This window comes from Chionomys nivalis, chromosome 24 (genome assembly GCF_950005125.1).
Source record: "Chionomys nivalis chromosome 24, mChiNiv1.1, whole genome shotgun sequence".
NCBI lineage: Eukaryota > Metazoa > Chordata > Mammalia > Rodentia > Cricetidae > Chionomys > Chionomys nivalis.
In genome coordinates, this window is record NC_080109.1 from 38,680,561 (window position 1) to 38,699,955 (window position 19,395).

The following is a 19,395-nucleotide window of genomic DNA, read 5'->3' on the forward strand; positions in this document are numbered from 1 at the left end:
ATAAACTTGTGGAAATTGATCCCTGACATTTTGTATAGGCTGAGCCACAGTTTTCTGGCATAGCGTAGCACTGTTTGCCATACCCTGAGGCAAGATGCTGCAATGATATCTTCTCATTGGCTCCTTGAAATTAACTGATGGAATACTAAATGCAAATCTTTGACAGTCTTCTGGTACCAGAAGGATGGTATAAAAGCAATCATTTAAATCTAAAATAATCTTATAGGTGTCTTTTGGTATAGCTGTAGGAGAAGGCAACCTAGGTTGTAAAGCTCTCATTGGCTGCATGGTCTCATTAACCTCTCTTAAATCTTGTATCAACCTCCATTTTCCTGATTTCATTTTAATTACAAAAATAGGAGAATCCCAGGGGGAATTGGAGGGCATAATGTGACCATTATCCAACTGTTCCTGAACTAACCACTGGGCAGCTTGTAATTTCTCTTCTGTTAGAGGACGCTGATTTACCCATATAGGTTCGTCACTTTTCCAGACAATTGGGTCTGCATGGAGTGAAGGCTTTGCAGTGACCTCTTCTGAAATACCCTAATCCTGCCCTGGGAGGCCTCTGCTAGGTGTGATAGGCTCAATCCTTGCCCTGCCCTTGATTGAGCAATAACCGTTTCTGGAACATTTGATTAGCAATAACTGTGTTGGGGGAATATAAATATACTCCCATTCAGGTCATAATGCCCCACAAATCTGCAGTAAGCGAGGAACAACATGTGCCTGGAAAGTTCCTTCATGACCTTCCCCATCTCTCCAGGAAGGCTCGTTGCTGCTTTGTTCAGGGTTTTGAGTTTGGCCAATCCCTTGTAACTGTGCAACAGTCACCGTTTTAGGCCACCCCGAAGGCCATTGACTGGTAGTTATAACAGAAGTATCCACATCAGTATCCAGAAGACCAGAAAAGCTTTGTCCATTTATAAACCAAGCAAGTTCTGGTTGCTGTGGACCTGTGGCTTGTAGCCAGTAGGCATCGGATGAACCAAATCCAGAATCTCTTCTCTTACTTCCCTTAACTCAATTTCTAGGTTGCATTTAGGAAATGAAATTAATTGTTCAAGTCTCTTGCCTTTGTTTACCACAGAAATCCCATTAGGTGAGTGAGTCATAACCTTGATTTCTCCTTCAAAATCAGTGTTAATGACTCCAGGAGCAACAAGGATCCCTTGCATAATGGTGCTACTTCTCTCCAGTAACATTCCCACAGTGCCTTCTGGTAAAGGGCCATAACCTCAGTGGAGAGCTTGCATCCCCATTGCAGGAGTTAAAATGGTATAAATGCAAGAGCTGATATTGAGCCCTGCACTATCCGGGGTTACTCTGCATTCATCCTAAATGGATTTCTTTGCAGGAGAACAGACTGCTGGATCACCCCATAGATTTGTCTTGGGGCCGGAGGCAGGCCCTTCTGCTCATCTCCTGGAGAGGATTCCCTTGGACTTCTTTCTTAGATCTGCATTTGTTAGTCTAATGTTTTCTTGTCCTGCATCTTCAGCCTAATCCCAGTTCCTTCCTCACCCCTGGGCTTACGCTCCTATCAGGATACTGCTTGAAGTCCTGGAAGACCATACCTGAAGCATCTTCCTGGAGACCTTGAGTCCCTTCTTCTCTCTGGGCCTTGATTGTTTTGTCTGGAGAGATTTACGAACATTTTCAACTGTCCTTTCCTGTAAAGCAGAGTGTATAACCAGTCCTTAATATACGAAGGACCAGTATCTGAACAAATCTGAATATAATCAGAGATGTGATCTTTCTTTCTAAAAGGCAGCTTTACCTATTACTTTAGCATTCTCATACGCTCGATTCCCTGAGGCTGTGTCCCACAGCTGTCTGCTAGGCTGGAGCAGCTAGCTGCGTTCTCAGCATGGCCGTCCTGCCAAGAACTGGGGATCTTGGCCCTCAGGTGTCTTCTGGGCTAGTGGTGGCAGCGGCTGCTTGCAAAGTCAGCTGCAGTGTGGGCTAGGTGCACCACTTTTACTTCTCCGAACCCAAGAATGGCTTGAAAATAATGACTATGGCACTATTGTAGGGGAGGAAGATTTAAAAAATCACGGATTCTTAAGATTTCTGTCCTTGTTTCTGCTCTATCCCAGTTCTCCAAACTTTCAAAATATACTCAAGAAAATATGCAGACAGCTGAATACTATTTCCTTGTCCTGTAGCTAGTTATATACAATTTTACTCCGATAGATATCATTGCCTTTTTACCTTAAACTTATTTGAGCGCTCATCTTTTGCTTCTACACCTGTGGTGTCCAACATGCTCTCCCTTATACACATCTGGGCCACACATCTGGGCGCCATCTGTAATAGCCACCCATTGGGGGGACATCTGTCAGGGTCCAGCCTCAGCAGGTTCATATGTTCCAGGGTAGGGGGTGTGTGGGTTAGAAATGTCAGTCAGAGAAAACAGAGATAGGAAAGAAACACAGAGACACAGGATAGTACCGGGATTGCAACCCAGTAAATGTTGAATCCACCTGTGTTTTTTCCTAATGATCTTTAAATACCCCAGTGTAAAAATGGGGAAGAAAGCAAAAGACTTTTTTTTTTTTATGATACAGGGAATAAACAAAGTGATTACCATCTTAATACCCAAAGCACCAAGTAACCACAACCCTAGGTCAAGATATTCTGTTAGTAGCCACACTTTTAAGTTAAATCTCCCGTCAATAATCTTGAAGGAGCAAGACTGGGCTTAAACTCTGCTGGAATGGATCCACGTCTATGGGCCCCTGCATGTAATCATCATTGCCTCTCAATATTTTTAAGTAGATTGTTTATGTCTCCCATATAATTAGAGGAAAATGGCAGAAATAACCATTGCATTAGAAATAATTCATGGACATAAGTTTTGATCGTGAACCCATTTAAAGCCCTTTACTTTGCTCTCTCTTTCATGATGTCTCAGACAGAGAATGGACTCCGGGACAATGACATCAAGCCAAGAGTCAGCGAGTGGGAAGTGATCCAAGAGTCAGGGTCTAAGCTGAAGCCCATGTATGGACCAGGGTACACGGGCCTGAAGAACCTGGGCAACAGTTGCTACCTCAGTTCTGTCATGCAGGCCATCTTCAGCATCCCAGAGTTCCAGAGAGCGTAAGTGTGGCCCCGCTGCTGACAGGCCACTGTGCTGCTGGTCTCCTAGGGGGCCCGTCTATTCTGTGCGCTTGGAAACCCATTGCTCTTGCTCTGGTGATTCTGCTGTATCGCGGTGGGAGTGTGACTTCTCATCCTGAGGCCCAATGAGAGCTCTCATCCAGTATCACAGGATGGGGTGAGAAGAGGAGGGCTTGGAGATTGAGCAACACCTCACAATCAGTCATCGTGGCTCTCAGACCATACCTATGCCAAGAATATGTCAGCCATCCATCTTCACAGGACACCTGCCTGATCATTTCTCTAGGTGGGCCAGTAGAGGGCTAGGGACATCTGTTCTCCAGAGGGGAATTTTGTGGAGAATTTTAGGTTATTATTTTTTGTTACTGGGAGTGTGGTTCTTGGGAATCCTGGGCTACTTGGTGTGGGTCTGCCATCAGAAAAGGGTGGGGCTCGATCAAGCTCCTAGAGACTGGTGTAGTGATTTGATAGCACCACATTTAATATGTGGCATTGCATATGTTCCATTAATTATTTTTATGATAGCTATCCTCTATCCTGAGTTGGAAATGTAGACATTCTGGGCATACCGAATTAGGGTGCTTCCTAATTCTGCTGGCCTCTTTTCCCTGTGCCTCCCCACACAAGTTGAGGTGTCTGTAGGTGTTTTCTGCATTGGGCTGTGCTCAGGACAAGAAGCCTTGCAGCCCAGGATTCTGGAGTGGGTAGGTTTCCACACTGGGTTAAGTATGGAAGAGGACATTCATGTCGAGATAGACTGACCAGCAGAGAGCATGCTGGGAGCAGCACAAGGTGGTATCTTTCCCACATGGAGCTGTAGTGGTTACACAGTGCTTCACTAACTGTTCGTCTGGTCGGAGAGTCTTTCCTCTCAGAACTCAGTACTTAGCCATTCATTGCTGTTTTCTGCCTTTGAAAATATATTGTCAATTTTCCACATGTACTTTTCCACTTTTCAGTAAAGAACTAGCTGTGTTATGTGTGTGTGTGTGAGAGAGAGAGAGAGACAGACAGACAGACAGACAGACAGACAGACAGACACAGAGAGAGAGAGACTCAAGAGTAAGAGACAGACATTCGGTAGGTAAGCATCAACATAGTTATGAAGGTGTTCTATCCCAGGAAGGGGAAGGGAAGAAGGTCAGAGGGGATACACACCCCACTGACAGATGAGTGGGAGGGATGGGAGAGAGGGGCAGAAAGTTTGAAGTTCTAGCTTGGGGAACTTTTTCAGAGGCATGTACATGAATCCTATTATTTTTATAAATTCTTACGGATGTTTCTGTCTTTTGTCATTTCTTGAGTATGGGTTAATATAAGTTTGTCTTACATGATGTATACTCCAAGGTTTCTTCCTGAAGTGCTTGCAAAATACCTGTAGTGATATTTTGTTTATGTTTTAACGAATAAAGCTTGTCTAAAGATCAGAGTGCAGAGCTAAGCCACTAGAAGCCAGGGAGTGGTGACACACTCCTTTAATCCCAGGACTCAAGGCCACCCTGGCCTACAGGAGATTGAATCTCTCTAAAAAGAGAAATAGAACTCACACAAAGGTGCTCCCAGCACTTAGGAGTCACATACCTTTAATCCCAGCACTAGGGAGGCGGAGACAGGAGTGATGCGTCTGGGTGGAGAGACGTCTAGAAGGCCAAGAAGACAAGAGCGGGGCTGTGTGGGGTTTGGTGGAGAGCATTGCAGTGCACTCATTCTGAGGACAGGATCACCCCTTTGTTTGTCTGAGCCTTGGTAGCGGTAAGAACTCTCTAGTGGGCTGTGTCTGCTTTGCTTTTCTGATATTCAGCTTGAACCCCAATATCTGTCTCTGGGTTTTTATTATTTGTGCTACAAATGCTCTTCTGAAAGGTGGCATATTGTTATTACTTATTTTAAATTATAATAGAAGAAACTTGTGCTCTTTCAAATTTCAGCATTTTTAGTGCTTTATTATCTAGGAATTTTTTTTATCTTGTGAAATTTGACAAATTATTAACCATACACTTTTTCTTTAATGAACATTTAACTCATGCTTGGATTTTGAATATAATATTTAAACCTCTCTCTGTTCTTGACCAGTTGGCACCATTACTTTGGGCCTTTGATGGCATAGTCCATGGTGGCAGTAATGTGTGGTGGAGGAGACTCATTCATTTCCTGAGTGTTTTATGTGGTGTGGAGAGGTCCCACCGTCTCCTGAAGGGACTTCCCCGTGACTAACTTCTTCCCACTAAGACCCACCTCTTAAAGGTGCTACCACGTCCCAGTAATGCCACAAGCTGGAGAACCAGCCTTTAACGACATGTGGCCTTTGGGGACAGGCATTTAAGTGTTTTAGTGCATTTCCTGTTTGGTTGTTTGTAGTCATTTTTGCGATTGGTGATATGACATTTCAGTGTGTAATGAGTTCTCAAAAGAAATAGAGATAGCTTATGCTTGAGTCAAATGTGAGTGCCATGCGCAAATAAAGAGACGTGCTCACTGTGGATTGGTCACTTTGTAGCATTGGTTACAGAACAAAGAAGGTCATAAGTCAGAGTATTTACCAGATGGATTATTGACAACCACAGGCAGACATGTCCGAGCAAAGCAGACGAAGCTTCGCCATAGTTATAGATATTGTCTGATGACACTTTTAGCTTTTGGATTTGTAGAAACTAGTAGTTTGCTAAGAATACATTTTAAAGGGCTTAATAGTTCTAGTATGTTAGGTTAGACACATTACGTGGGTGGGTAAGGAATGACTTTCAAAGGAACTAAAAGTAGCTTAAGATAATTTTACTTTGGCCTGCTGCATTTTAACTGTCCATAATCGTCAAGGTCAGTCATTTGCCTGTAGAGTGTTTAACACAGGTATGGCTCTTCTTTTTTCCTGGTGCCTTAAGTTTACAGATGACGTGAGTCTGTCCAGTTCATAGATGTGAATAAGTGATTCTCCTTGTCAGACACTCTTACTGAGGTGCTGCCTAGAGGCTCTGTCTTTTCACAGACTGCATTTTAGTACAGAATCCGGAGCCACAGATAATAACAAAGAATATAGATAAACTCTGTAATTCCAGCTAGCGATGGAGGTTGAGAAGCTAAGCAGTCAGCAGGGAGCTGGGAGGGTGGGATGCCATCCTTCCTTTTGCCCAGTCTGCCAAGGGGCTTTCAACAGACCTGAGGAAGAGTTATTTATTAAGCGTCTGGAAAAGAAACAACAGATGGCCTGGTCTTGAAGCAGGGGTGAGAGTGGTGAATAGCCAGAGAGCATCATGGACATGGGACAGAGCTTCAAATGAGATCAGAAAGTGGGCAAGGGTAAACGTCATGAAGACAGAGGCTAGCCTGGGCTATAGAGTCATACCCCGTCTCAAATAATTCACAACAAATCAACAACATAAAGCAGAGACGGTGACTGGAAAATGACCTGTGGGGGTGGAGGGAGCGACTACATGTTAACCTTAGATGTCAGGGTTAAGGCGAGTACTGTTTTGTCAGGATTGTGGCCTTCAGGGGGAGAGAGAGAGAGAGAGAGAGAGAGAGAGAGAGAGAGAGAGAGAGAGAGAGAGAGGTCAAGCAGTGACTTCCCGCAGAATCTCAGAACTCAGCTTTGGAGCCAGGCTTTGTGTGTGTATGTGTGTATGCGCGCACGCGTGCTTGCACACACATATGTGTATACATTCTGGCACCCATTACCCACTCCTAGGTGACATGGGTGCTACCTAGTAAAGCCACACCCCAAGTTCTTATCTCTCTCATGGGATAATGTCAGTTATGAACCCTTGGATCACAGGGATGCAGTGAAGAGTTTCTCAGCCTCACAGAAGTCCTTTCTCTAGAGAGCTTTACCTCAAGAAAGGCAGTTAGGGTAGTTGTCACTGCTGTTACAGTAATTTTGAAATTACAAATGCTCGCTAAAATGGTATAAGATGGGCCATGGGAAACATGATGAAGGACTTAGCCATGACTTCAATAAGTACAAATAGAGATTTCTAACCAACAAGCATGGGCAGGGTTAAGGGAAGAACATCATTGTGAGGAAATGAAAAAATATAGACTTTCTGGCCAAATCTCACAATCAGATTATTGTTGATGTTAGTCCATAATGGGCCATTATGGAAGATGGGGACTTCCAATAAAGTGATAGAGCAAAGTTCACAGGCAAAAAAAAAAAAAAAAAAAAAAAACCTCAACAAACAAACAAACAAAACAAACAAAAAACTTTAGAGAAGGAAATACTGGGAGGGAAGCCCACAGCTGAGCCGGCTGTAGCATTTGGGTACTGATCTTCACTTTGGCTGAAGAAGGCTGTCAGCAACCTCACCTGTTGTGTGTGGGTCAGTGTCTTACCATGTAGCACAAGCAGGCTGTCTTTGGACTCGGAACCCTCTTGCCTTAACCTCCCAATTTGCTGGAGGCCGTTTTATTTTGAGGCAGTGATTATGGTGCCGTGGTTTCCGACATGTCAGAATGATGTGGGGGGTCTGTTGAGGAGATTCGGAATCTTAAGCTTGTGTCTCAGGTGGGGAGACGGGCACATCTGAGGGGTGCCACTTCACAGAGTCTCTAGGGAGGGGGAAACCCATCCTGGATTTGGTCTGCTGTGGAGGGAGGAGCTCAGAAAAGCCTTTGCTCGGCTGAGTGTCTGTAGAGTGACAGCTTGCTTCTGTTGTCCCATTTCCGTGGTGACTGTCCTGTTGTCTCCTAGGTATGTGGGAAACCTCCCAAGGATATTCGACTACTCGCCGTTAGATCCAACCCAGGACTTCAACACACAGATGTAAGTGCCCAGTGTTGTGTTTTAATGTTTCTGGCGGGGTGTTCGCATTGGCTGCTGCTGAGTTGAAGGCAATTCCTTTTTCTTCTTTATTTCCTGTATTTAAAATGGGCGTGTGTTACCTTTATAGAAGAGATTAATAAAGTTAAAGTTACTGAGGAAACTTGAAGAGTGGGGTTAGAGCCAAGCTGTCTGTGAGGAGTCCGGACAGAGAGCAGTTCTCTGCCACTCTAGGACTCATGGGTGACCTTTCCATCTCTGTGGGAAACAGCAGTGACCTCTTCATTGTTTGTCTCTCTCCTGGCTAGGACTAAATTGGGGCACGGCCTCCTCTCTGGTCAGTACTCGAAGCCTCCAGTGAAGTCCGAGCTCATTGAGCAAGTGATGAAGGAGGAACACAAGGTATGTGTTTCTGTGTGCCATGTTAACATGTATGTGGGTGGAACTTCGGTCAGCAGTGGGAGTTTACTGTGTTGTGTCAGGGTACCTGTGAGTGGGGTCTTGTCCCTGTGTTCTTTAAAAACAAGGTAAGGAAAAGACAGCAGTGTCAGTTACCACTGGCTTGGGTCTCACGTGGGTGACATGTGTGTCCTCACTCATAATTTTCCTAAGGCACAGCTGGGATTGGAGGCATGAAGCTTACAAACTACCTTCTCCTTATCCAGTCTGGGCCTCTCAGTGCTTTCTTTAAACTCCAGATGTTTTTGCTAGGTCCCCTTGTCTCCCTCCTGCCATGTCTCCATCTCCTCCTCCCCACCCCCTTCCTGCTCCCTTTTCTTTCTTCTACAAAGAGTCTCCCCGTGTAGGCCAGCATTGTGTAACTTTTTCTTGAGAGATGCGAGCAGCATGGACTCCCTGGAGGTAGGATACTTGCAACAGGCCACAGTAACAGTTAACCTAAGTCTGGTGGGAACCAATGAGTTTCTTGGGGAGTACTTGGATGAACACAGATGGGGGAATGACTGACAGGAGTGTGGGTTCCCCAAAGACAGTCAACCCCAGCATGGGCAATGACTCAGGGAAGCAGCATCCTTATAACTCTGTCCTATCTGCAGACAGCTCTACCAAAGAGTTTCATTTCCCTTAGAATTGTCTCTTCTGAGTACCTCATGTTCTCTTGTACACTGTGGTACTCAAGCCTGTTCCATGCTGGGTCTCAAGTGTTTGACCTCTATGCTCCCCAATTAGGTCAGCTATCCTTAGCTAGTATGGTAATTTAAGAGCAGGCGTGGAAAGTGAATTCCTTGTTGGCCATGTGGAGTCAGCTGCTGGTGGGAGTGGGCAAAGGAGGGAAGGAGGACGTGAAGGGCAGTGTATCCTCAGAGGTGTCTGGATGGAGAGAGGGAAGTATGCTGGGAAGGGGGTAGGGAGGGAGTAGATGCTTTGCCTAGAGAGCCCAGGAGAGGCAAGGAGGGTGGGATCGGCAGAGCTTACCTTCTCAGGTTGTCTTGTTACCCAGCATTGCAAGATAATGGCTACAAATCCTCCAGGACATGGGGGATCCTCACTGGGACACACGGGGATCCTGACTGGGGACACACGGGGATCCTCACTGGGACACCCCGGGGCATCCTCACTGGGACACACGGGGATCCTGACTGGGGACACACGGGGATCCTCACTGGGGACACACGGGGGGATAGGTTTGTGCTATGGGATCACCAAACATCTCTCTTTAGCTTCCATGAAACTTGGAAGGAGTGATGGTTGATGAAAACACACTTGCATTTTGAGCTCGTTATTCTGGGATGCTGTTTAGTCTGTGTTGGGTCTTGGGAACTCTGTGGGGACGGCTGCCACCTTGACTGGTGAAGACGAGGAGCCTGGTCATGCAGGGCTGTGCAACTGCAGGCAGATCACCGAGCCACAGTCTTCAGATGGCTTCAGCTGGGGTACCTCAGTTGTGTCCTAACGTTGGTAAAATCTGTGTGCATTTATGACCATTATTGTACTTTTAGAATCTCCTTATTTGAGGGGATGTGAACTCTTCAGGTGAACAGTGTCTGGAAATAAAACTGAGTTTTGCTGCTATCATGATGTCCTTGGCCACTGATGAAGAAGTAGCTCAGGTTTACCAGAGTACAATATATATTCATCTCACAAACAAGAGGCTCTAGCCCCGTCTGTGCTTCCACATCAGATCCAGTTGTTCTCAGCCAGGCAGGCAGGTGGGAACCCCTGCTCTGACTGAGGTATGACTGGCCTCACTCTGGCCACATTAGGCTGAGTGTGGTTTCTTGGTTCATCCATGATATATACTCCCTAGCCCCTTAATGGCAGCTAGAGGCCACTGGCAGCCCTCTAGTACAAGGAAGGACATGATTCCCAGATGACACTAATCTCTGTGACTTGTGATCTATTTAGTGCTCCTGGCATTTGGGTTTGTGACTGTTGGTCTAGATGACTTAGAAAACACTTCCCTGCTGTGTAGAACCAGGACGTGGTGGTCTGGAAGAAAGAATCCTAAAGGGTTTGGGGTGTTAAATTGGTAGAGTGTTGGCTGACATGCACGAAGCCCTGTGTAGAGTGATGGTGGTGGAGCAAGGCTGTAATCCCATCACTAAGTGTCGTTGTTCTAGAGGACCTGGGAGAATGGAGCCGATGAGGCAACAGCCACCTTTATTCAGAGCATCAGACAATTTATACTCTGAGGGCTAAGAGAAATCACAAGAGTAAAGTTCTCATGAGTTCGAGCTGTGTACGATCACAAAGACGCAAAAACGTTTTCCCATAGAGGCATATAAAGGATCATTCAGACATTTAGTTGAATAACAACAGCAAGCAGCAATGAGTAATCTGAAGTTGACTCACTCCCACCTGCTATGCCTGGGAGGAACAGGAAAACATTCCAAGAACAATTCTGTGTTTTGAAGAAGCTGAGGTTATGAAATTCTTGTCTTATTTTCTTGGAGTTTTCTCGCAAGCACTCAGAATTCTCCTCACACAACTCCATCGCTGGACCGTGTTCTGACAACAAAGGAGGTGGAGGCAGGAGGATCATAAATTCAAGGTACATAGTGAGCTTAAGGCCAGCCTGGCCTAAATGAGTCGCTGAGTAGGTGGACTTTCTTTCCTGTCAGCAAGTTCCCAAATAACCACATAGAAACTTATTATTAACTATAAATGGTTGGCCAATAGCTTAGGCTTGTTTCTAGCTTACTCTTATATTTTAAATTAACTCATATTTCTTTTTTTATTTGTTATTGCTATTTCTTTCAACCATAGTTTCCCCTCCCAGCTCTCCTCCTGCTCTACTCCTGACCCTGCCTTCCCTCAACCCACCTTTCATCCACTCCTCAGAAAGGCTAAGGCGTCTTATGGGTAGTCGACAAAGCCTGGCACATTGAGGCAGGACCAAACCCTTCCTCCCTACATCAGGGCTGAGCAAGGCATCCCACCATAGGGAATGGGCTCCACAAAGCTAGCTCATGCACTAGGGATAGGTCCTGGTCCCACTGCCAGGGGCCCCTCAAACACACCACACAACGGTCACCCACATGTAGAGGGCCTAGTTCAGTTCCATGCAGGCTCCACAACTGTCAGTCTAGAGTTCACGAGTTTCTATGAGTTCCCACCAGTTTGGTTCAGCTGTCTCTGTAGATTTCCCTGTCATGACACCCCGCCCCCATTCATATATTCTCCCTCTCTTTGATTGGATTTCCAGAACTCAGTTTGGTGTTTGGCTGTGGATCTCTGCATCTGCTTTCATCAGTTGCTGGATGAACTCTATGATGACAGTTAGGGTAGTCACCAATCTGATTACAGGAGAAGGCCAGTACAGACACCCTCTCCACTATTGCTGGGAGTCTTAGCTGTAAGCCATATTTCTTTTTTTTTAAAATTATTTATTTATTTATTATGTATATAATATTCTGTCTGTGTGTATGCCTGTAGTCCAGAAGAGGGCACCAGACCTCATTACAGATGGTTGTGAGCCACCATGTGGTTGCTGGGAATTGAACTCAGGACCTTTGGAAGAGCAGGCAATGCTCTTAACCACTGAGCCATCTCTCCAGCCCCATGTAACCCATATTTCTTATTTGCACTCTGCCATGTGGCTCGGTACCTTTTCCCAGTACTGGGCAAGTTCATCTCTTTGTCTCCTCATGAATCTCTGACTCCTCCCCTTCTTCATGCTCTCTTCTCTCTTTTTTTTTTTTTTTTGCCTGCAAGTCCTGCCTAACCAGATATTGGCCAGTCAGCTTCTTTATTAACCCAGTCACAGTGACATATATTCATACAGTGTAAAGAAATATTCCACAGCAAAGGTAAAATGCTATGGACATGGGAATTGCCCCAGGCTGTCTGGTGCCTGTGCAGCTGCTGTTGGCAGCTGTGTGATCCTGCTCCAGCACCTGGTTGGATGGGGCTTTTCAAGTCTGCAAATTACCTGCAAGCTCAATAGCGTGGGCTTTTCGCTTCTCAACTCTGCCTTTTGCCTTGGATCTTGGATCATTTGTCATAGATAAGCAGCCTGATATTAAATCATCAGCTGTAGACCAAAGGAATTCCTAGATTTTTAGTGACATCTTAGTTAATAAACCATTTTATCTATAAAAAAGAATCCCAGTGTCTTAGTTATGGTTTCTATTGATGTGATAAAACTCCATGACCAAAAGGATCTTGGGGAGGAAATGGTTTATTTTGTCTTACCCTTCTGGGTCTATCACTGACGGAACTTAAACAGGGCAGACACCAGGAAGGAGGAACCGAAACAGAGACCACGGAGGAACAGTGATTACTGGCTTGCTTCTCATGACTTGCTTGACCTTCTTTCTTTCTTATACTCTCAAGGAACACCTGCCCAAGAGTGCTACCACCCAAAATGGGCTTGACCTTCCCTTCTGAGTCACTGATTAAGAAAATGCCTTGCCTACAGGCTTGCCTATGGGACATTCTAATAGAAACATTTTCTCTGCTGTGGTTTGCTTTTCTCAGATATGTCTAGGTTTGTGTCACATTGACAAAAGCTAATGATCACACCCAGTAGTTTAGTTCCTTTGTAAGATTTTATTTATTTATTTGTTTGTGCATTTATTTATTTATTTGTGTGAGTGTGTGTGTAAGTGTGTTTGTGTGTGTGTGTGATATGTACAAATGCAAGTGGAAGCCAGACGAGGGCTTTGGATTGGCTGGAGCTGGGTTTAGGTAGTTGTGACCGACCCAGTCTGGGTGCTGGGAACTGAACCTGGGAAGATCACTAGGTACTTTTAACTGCTGAGTCATCATCTCTCCAGCCCAGTATTTGATTTGGGCTCTACTGTGTCCTTAAGAGTTTGTTCTTGATATTTATTCTACTTGTTTATTTATGCAGAGGACAGCACCCAGACTCTTGCTCATCTGGACCGGTGCTTTCACAGAGTTTGAAGGTGACAATCCTTCAGGCTTTCCCCCTGCGAACAGCATGCTTGAAGTAGTTGTGTATTCTTAGAAACTGTGTCTGGGACAGTTTGACTCCCAAATGAAATAAGGTTGACACTATTGTGGGCTTGAAAGTCACCCGAGGTAACCAGCATCCTGCCACACAAGGTGGTAGCATTTTGGCTTTAAGCATGGATGGAGTTTTGCTTTCTTTAGTTTGTATTTACCCCTGTTGGGCAAATGTAACATTCATGTCTTTTTTTTTTTTTTAACATGAAAAAACACATTTCGTTGTATGTAAGTACAAGATAATGTTTCTACGTGAATCACACTGTAGACACAGTCTTCTTCGAGGCTGTTTCCCACCACCATGTTGAGTTGTTCATAACTAAAATGAACCGGCTTCCATCTGGCTGTTTTCTATCAGAGGACGAAACAAACAGGAGGAGGAGAAAGACTGCGTAGGATTCAGTGTTAGCGCTTTCACAGTTGGGCTTGAGGCGGGGCTGCTGGAGATGGAGGCTGTCAGCAGGACTTGCCCTTCTCAGTTTGTATGTGCTCCCTCTACTCCACACATCGAATCGTTCTAGCATGCCAGTTACTCAGAGCAGTCATGCTAACAGCTCTTCTCCCAAATACTGCCCAGTGCTGGAACTGGCCAGGAATTGTCTTGCAAACGTGTGTTGGGGACAGATTGCGCTATGTCTGCGGTCAGAAACATCTTCAGGCATTGCTCTGATGCACTGGAAGCTCCAGCTAGCTCACTTTTTTTTTTTTTTTTTTTTTTTTTTTTTTTTTTTTTTTATTTTTCGAGACAGGGTTTCTCTGTGGTTTTGGATAGCTCACTTTTTTGCTTGTTAATGAAAGCCTTGGGCTCCGGGGAGCGAGTAGACACTGTCTGGCTGTGTGCCAACACGTTGTTAGAAGGTTCTGAGCAAGCATCTGGGAGAGCCTAGGCACTGCAGTCCTCTCTCTAACTTTAGCTGGTCTGTTTTTCACTTGCTGAAGGAGAAAGAAGTACAGTAACCTAGTTGTACCACAGGCTTCCTGGGTGCACGCTCACATGTTTGCACACACACATGAACATATACATAAACTGAAAAAGAAAAAGAAAACAAATTTGCATCTTTGTATAGAGAGTAAAGCATAATGCATTCCCTCGAGCATTCTGAGCACTGACAGGCATCAGTAATCAACCTTTGTGAGTGCAGGCGCGGGCAGAGGCCAGTGTCGTGGGGCTCCTCTGATGCTGGAGTTACAGGTGGTTGTGAGCTGTCTGAAGCCTGGTGTGGGGACTGGGATCTGGACTCAGATCCTCTGGCAAAGCAGTGAGTGCTCTTAGCCACCAGGTCACCTCCCTGGCTTTATGAACTCTTCCTCTCTGCCAGGGTTTCCCTCTGTAGTGCATCTTTAGTCTGTTAAGACATTTGGCTACTGTGTCACACGTTCTATGAGGATAGGCCTCAAGCTTGTTAACAAAGTGGAGCATTGGCATCCACTGTCCTGATCTCTGAGTCCACAGGAAGAGTCCCAATTTGTTCTCACATAAAGTTTCTCTCTCTTTCTCTCTCTCTCTCTCTCTCTCTCTCTCTCTCTCTCTCTCTCTCTCTCTCTCTCCCTATCTATCTATATGTGTATGTATGTATATGTGTGTGTGTCTAGATATTTTTAGACAGTCTTATGGACCCCAGGTGGTTCTTAGACTTGCTGTGCAGCTAGGATGACACCGAGCTTGTGCTCTTCCTGCCTCCACCTCCTGAGTGCTGGGATTACAGATATATCCCACCACACCTGCTTTCTGTGGTGCTGGGGATGGAGGCCCAGATTTTATGCATGCTGATCAATACTTTGCCAACTGAGCTAGCCTCATTCTCATAAAGTTTATATAGAGCAATGTCTACATACCCTGTTGATGCTGGCTCTTGTTATGGTCGCCTTTCTCCTCATTTGAAAGGTGGGATTTACAGTTAGGCCACACCCACTTGCCATTTGGGTTTCAGAAAGGGTTATCTGCTGATTTATTCTTTTTTAATTTAGTGTTTTTATATATATCCTTATTTCATGCAATATATTGTGATCATATTCTTTCTCCTCCTCTGACACCTCTCAGATCCTCCCCACCTACCCAACTTCGTGTTCTTCTTTCTTTCCCTAAAGTAAAAGACAAAAATAAAAAACAGAAGTCAAAGAAACAAAAAACTAGTAAGACAAAATTTCAAAACAGAACAAAACAAAAAGTCCATTAAACAACCAACCAACAAAACAAAACATGGACTTTGTTTTGTGTTGCCGAGTACTCATGGTGGGAGGCCTTCCCTAGAGTGTTGCTGTGTCTGTCCAGTGCCGCTCTACTGAAGAAAACTGGCTTTTCTCTGTCAGCAAGGATTGTGCAGACAGTTTCTTTGTAGAGGTGGATCATGTGTCCACGTTCCTCTCGCCGTGCTGGGATTTTATCTAGTTTGAACCTGTGCAGGTCCTGTGTTGCCACAGTCTCTGTGAGTTCATATGCACATCGGTACTGTTTAGACTCTACAAAGTCTCTCATTCTCTGCCATTGTCACTTGTGGGACTCCGTGGGAATTACTGCCTACTGCAAGGGGTCTCTCATGTGGGCTGAGTGATGCTCTTACCGATGGGTACAGCATTATGTCACTAGGAGTCATTTTATTATTATGTCTCTTAGCAGAGTAATAGGTAGGTTTTCACCTATAGAAGATGATTTTGTCTTTATACTCTAGCCGCAACAGAATGGGATCTCCCCACGCATGTTCAAGGCCTTTGTCAGCAAGAGTCATCCAGAATTTTCCTCTAACAGACAGCAAGATGCCCAGGAGTTTTTCTTGCACCTGGTCAATCTGGTAGAGGTAAGTCTGGAGAGCATCCCACAGAGTGGTTGGAGTGCACCAGCTGCTCTAGGGATGGCGTGAGCAAATGCCCCTTTTCTTTACATCAGTCACTCATGGGGCCTCTGGGTGGCTGTCTCCACTGGCACTTGATGCGGCTGCCTCTCATATCGGGTTCCAGATGCTGCCGGCTTTGTATGACTTTCACGCTGTGTGTGTGACGGGTGTGCCTGGCCTCTGAACAGAGCCCCCTGAGAACCCTTCCAGGTCCCTGATATCCAGCCACTACCACTCAGGTGATCACACTGCTGGTACAGCAGAGCTGAATCCCGTGGAAGCCATGAAGAATTCACCTTAAACAGAACAGAATAGCAGCCTTTCCCCCTTGGTTAGGAAAGTGTTCTTTACAGAAAAGGGAGAAAACTCAGAGGAGCAAATCAGAGCTGTCATAATAGCAGGCGCTGTGCTAACATCTTGGCAGCTGAGCCTTCAGTCATTCCCCAATCGTGTGTGAATTCTGTGTGTGAGAGTAGTATTTTTCCCAACTGCGTGTGAATTCTGGGTGTGAGCAGGGTTTTCCTTAGTTTATTGCCATATCCTCGTGTGCCCTAATATAGCATGGTTTCTTCATTTATCTATAGTCTACATTAAGTGCATTTGAAACTGTATCAAACATATCTTGTTTTCCCAGGACAGTAAGTATATTTTCCTCTTTCTATTCATTAGCTTATCTTCCTTCCTTCTTCTAATCCCACCAATACCTATCTGTCTTCTGTGGTTTTAATGACTTTGTAATATTACTTCACAGGTGAACTTGAATTTATTTATCCAACCCCTCATTTTGGGACACCATATAAATCACAGTGTCTTAATCTGGTCGACTCTCATGTCCAGAAAAAAATGTTCCATAAAGAAAGATCTTGATGCCAGAATCGTAGTTGACATTGTGCTATATTTTATTCATGGCTTCATTCCCCTGTATCCACTAACGTGGTTCTATCTGACCTTCAGAGGAATCGCATTGGCTCAGAAAACCCAAGTGACGTTTTCCGGTTTTTGGTGGAAGAGCGCATTCAGTGCTGTCAGACCCGCAAGGTCCGCTATACAGAGAGGGTGGACTACCTGATGCAGTTACCTGTGGCCATGGAGGCAGCGACCAACAAAGGTAACAGTCCTGGATGGGAAAAGAGCCATGTGTGCCTCCCTGAGGGCAGACCTGCCCCAGAGATAAGGTGCCCGGTCACTGGGATGGACAGGGCTGTGTTTGCGTTGCACGGCCCTTCTCATTTTTTCCAAGTCCCCGCGTGACTATCTGTGGAGGTGGCTAAATGTATCATGGCAGGCTTTGCAGAGGATTCTGGACAGGGGCTGCTTTTGAACCCAGAAATAGGGCTTACGGTTAGACTTCAGTCAGCACAATTGTGTTGTTTGTGACGATGTGAGTAGGATTATCTCATGACACTGAAAAGATGCTCTGGTATAAAGCTGGATGGAAATGGATCTTTGGGTGTGGAATCAGAGATTTTCTACCTGAGTCTTTAAGGCAGGTCTCCTGGGAGGTGACTTGCAGGCAGGGCACTCTGTAACAGTGAGGCCCAAGAGGAGAATGCCTGGACTTTGAAATGCAGGAAAGTGCCATCATGTAGCCTTTCAGGGCATGGCTCCTTCCCATACTGTCAGTATGATCTGATTCTTCCCAGGCAGAAGGATGGATGGTATTCCTTAGAGTTTTGTCCTAGAGAAGAAAAGGGCAAAATGGCTGTTGGATTGCTCGTTTTGGGGTACCTGCCATCCTTGTAAAAATTCCTCTTTGAGTGCCTATTGCTACTTTTTGGGGGAGTTAATTTATTATGGTATTGGGAAGTGATGGTCCTGATGGTTTAAAGATGAAATTATTTCCATTGTCTATGCGTGCATACAGCTTTGGATTGCATTTAGATTCTTGACCATCATCCGAAATACGGAAGGCTGTGGAGTGTGTGCTTTGTTGCGTTTCGAGAGTGAGGGCTGTCTTACTTTTCCTGTTGTTCCACGAAGTGCCTGACAAAAGTCACTAGGGGGAGGGAGGGAGGAAGGAATGGAGAAAGGGAGAAAAGGAGGGAGGGAGGAAGGGAGAGAGGGAGGGAGGGAAGGAGAAAGAGAGGGAAGGAGGTAGGGAGAGAGGGAGGAAGGGAAAGAAAGGGAGGAAGGGAGAAAGGGAGAAAGGGAAGAGGGTAGAGAGGCAGAAAGAGAGGGAGAGAGGGAGGGAGGAATGGACAGAGGAAGGGAGGGAGGAGTTATTTTGTGCCGAAGTTACAGCATGTAGTCCTTCATCACAGGAAAGTTGTGTCGAAGGGTGAAGGGAGCTGGTTACATTTCTTTCCAGCCTGGAAGCAGAGGAAGCTCGTGTTCAGTTTGCTGTCTTCTTCATAAGCACTCAGGACGCTGATGGGGCTACTCATCTTTAGGGTGGATCTTCCCATTCAAATGAACCTAATCAAGACAATTCCTCACAGGCTTGGTCAGCCGCTAAACTAATCTAGATAATCTCTGACAGCTAGACCTGGAGGCTTTACCTCCTAGATGCTGGGAGAACCTGACAAGTTGATTGTCAGTCTGAGCCACTGGAAGGAACAATTGGTTTTTCTTGCTCACCTCAGACTTACAAAGGTTCTGTTCAGGTCTGTCAGCCTCCGTGACAAAGATGTTCTCTAAAATTAATGTTGGTTTGAGAGTCTCAGTGCTCAGTTTCTCAAAGGGAATTCACATGCTATATACGATGTGTGTGTGAGGATGGTGAGACAGGGGGACCTTTGTAAATGCAAAATGAGGAGAGTTGCATGAGTTGGCTTACAGCAACCCCAGCTACAGGATTAGGAGGAGCAGCAGCACTTGGGCCCAGCAGGTGTCACTGCAGAAGCGGCATCCATGCGAGGCTGCCATCCGGATCCTCTTGTGATGATTTCTGTTGTCAGGGAGAAGCACCAGACTCCCACTTGAGCAGTTGCTTTACTGATGTAGTTGGTAGGGCGAGGCAGAATGAATAATCCGTTTGTATTTTAAAAGCTTTAATACAGTCCTGTGGTCTCTGATTCGCTATATGAGTGGTAATCTTTTTAAGAAAAGAAAGGAGACATATAGTTTAGTTAGTTCTGAATTTCTTATAACATTTAATGTTTGTAGGCTAGATAGAAGTACTGTGTTGTAAACTGATGGTGGACAGAGACGGCGTTTTTTTCTTTTGCGGAGGGGGGTGGTTTTCGAGACAGGGTTTCTCTGTAGCTTCAGAGCCTGTCCTGGCACTAGCTCTTGTAGACCAGGCTGGCCTCGAAC

The 19,395-nt window shown here is 45.4% G+C and overlaps 1 protein-coding gene across 2 annotated transcripts in view; it reads left to right on the forward strand.

Moving 5' to 3' along the window:
- The window catches only part of Usp13 (ubiquitin specific peptidase 13), a 113,310-nt gene that overhangs the window by 59,741 nt on the left and 34,174 nt on the right, over nucleotides 1-19,395 (forward strand). For both annotated transcript variants that reach the window (XM_057756900.1, XM_057756901.1), the window contains 5 exons: nucleotides 2,918-3,105; nucleotides 7,811-7,882; nucleotides 8,188-8,281; nucleotides 15,979-16,104; nucleotides 17,095-17,248. In XM_057756900.1, the coding sequence (XP_057612883.1) occupies nucleotides 2,918-3,105; nucleotides 7,811-7,882; nucleotides 8,188-8,281; nucleotides 15,979-16,104; nucleotides 17,095-17,248 (634 nt within the window). The remainder of the gene's footprint in view (nucleotides 1-2,917; nucleotides 3,106-7,810; nucleotides 7,883-8,187; nucleotides 8,282-15,978; nucleotides 16,105-17,094; nucleotides 17,249-19,395) is intronic.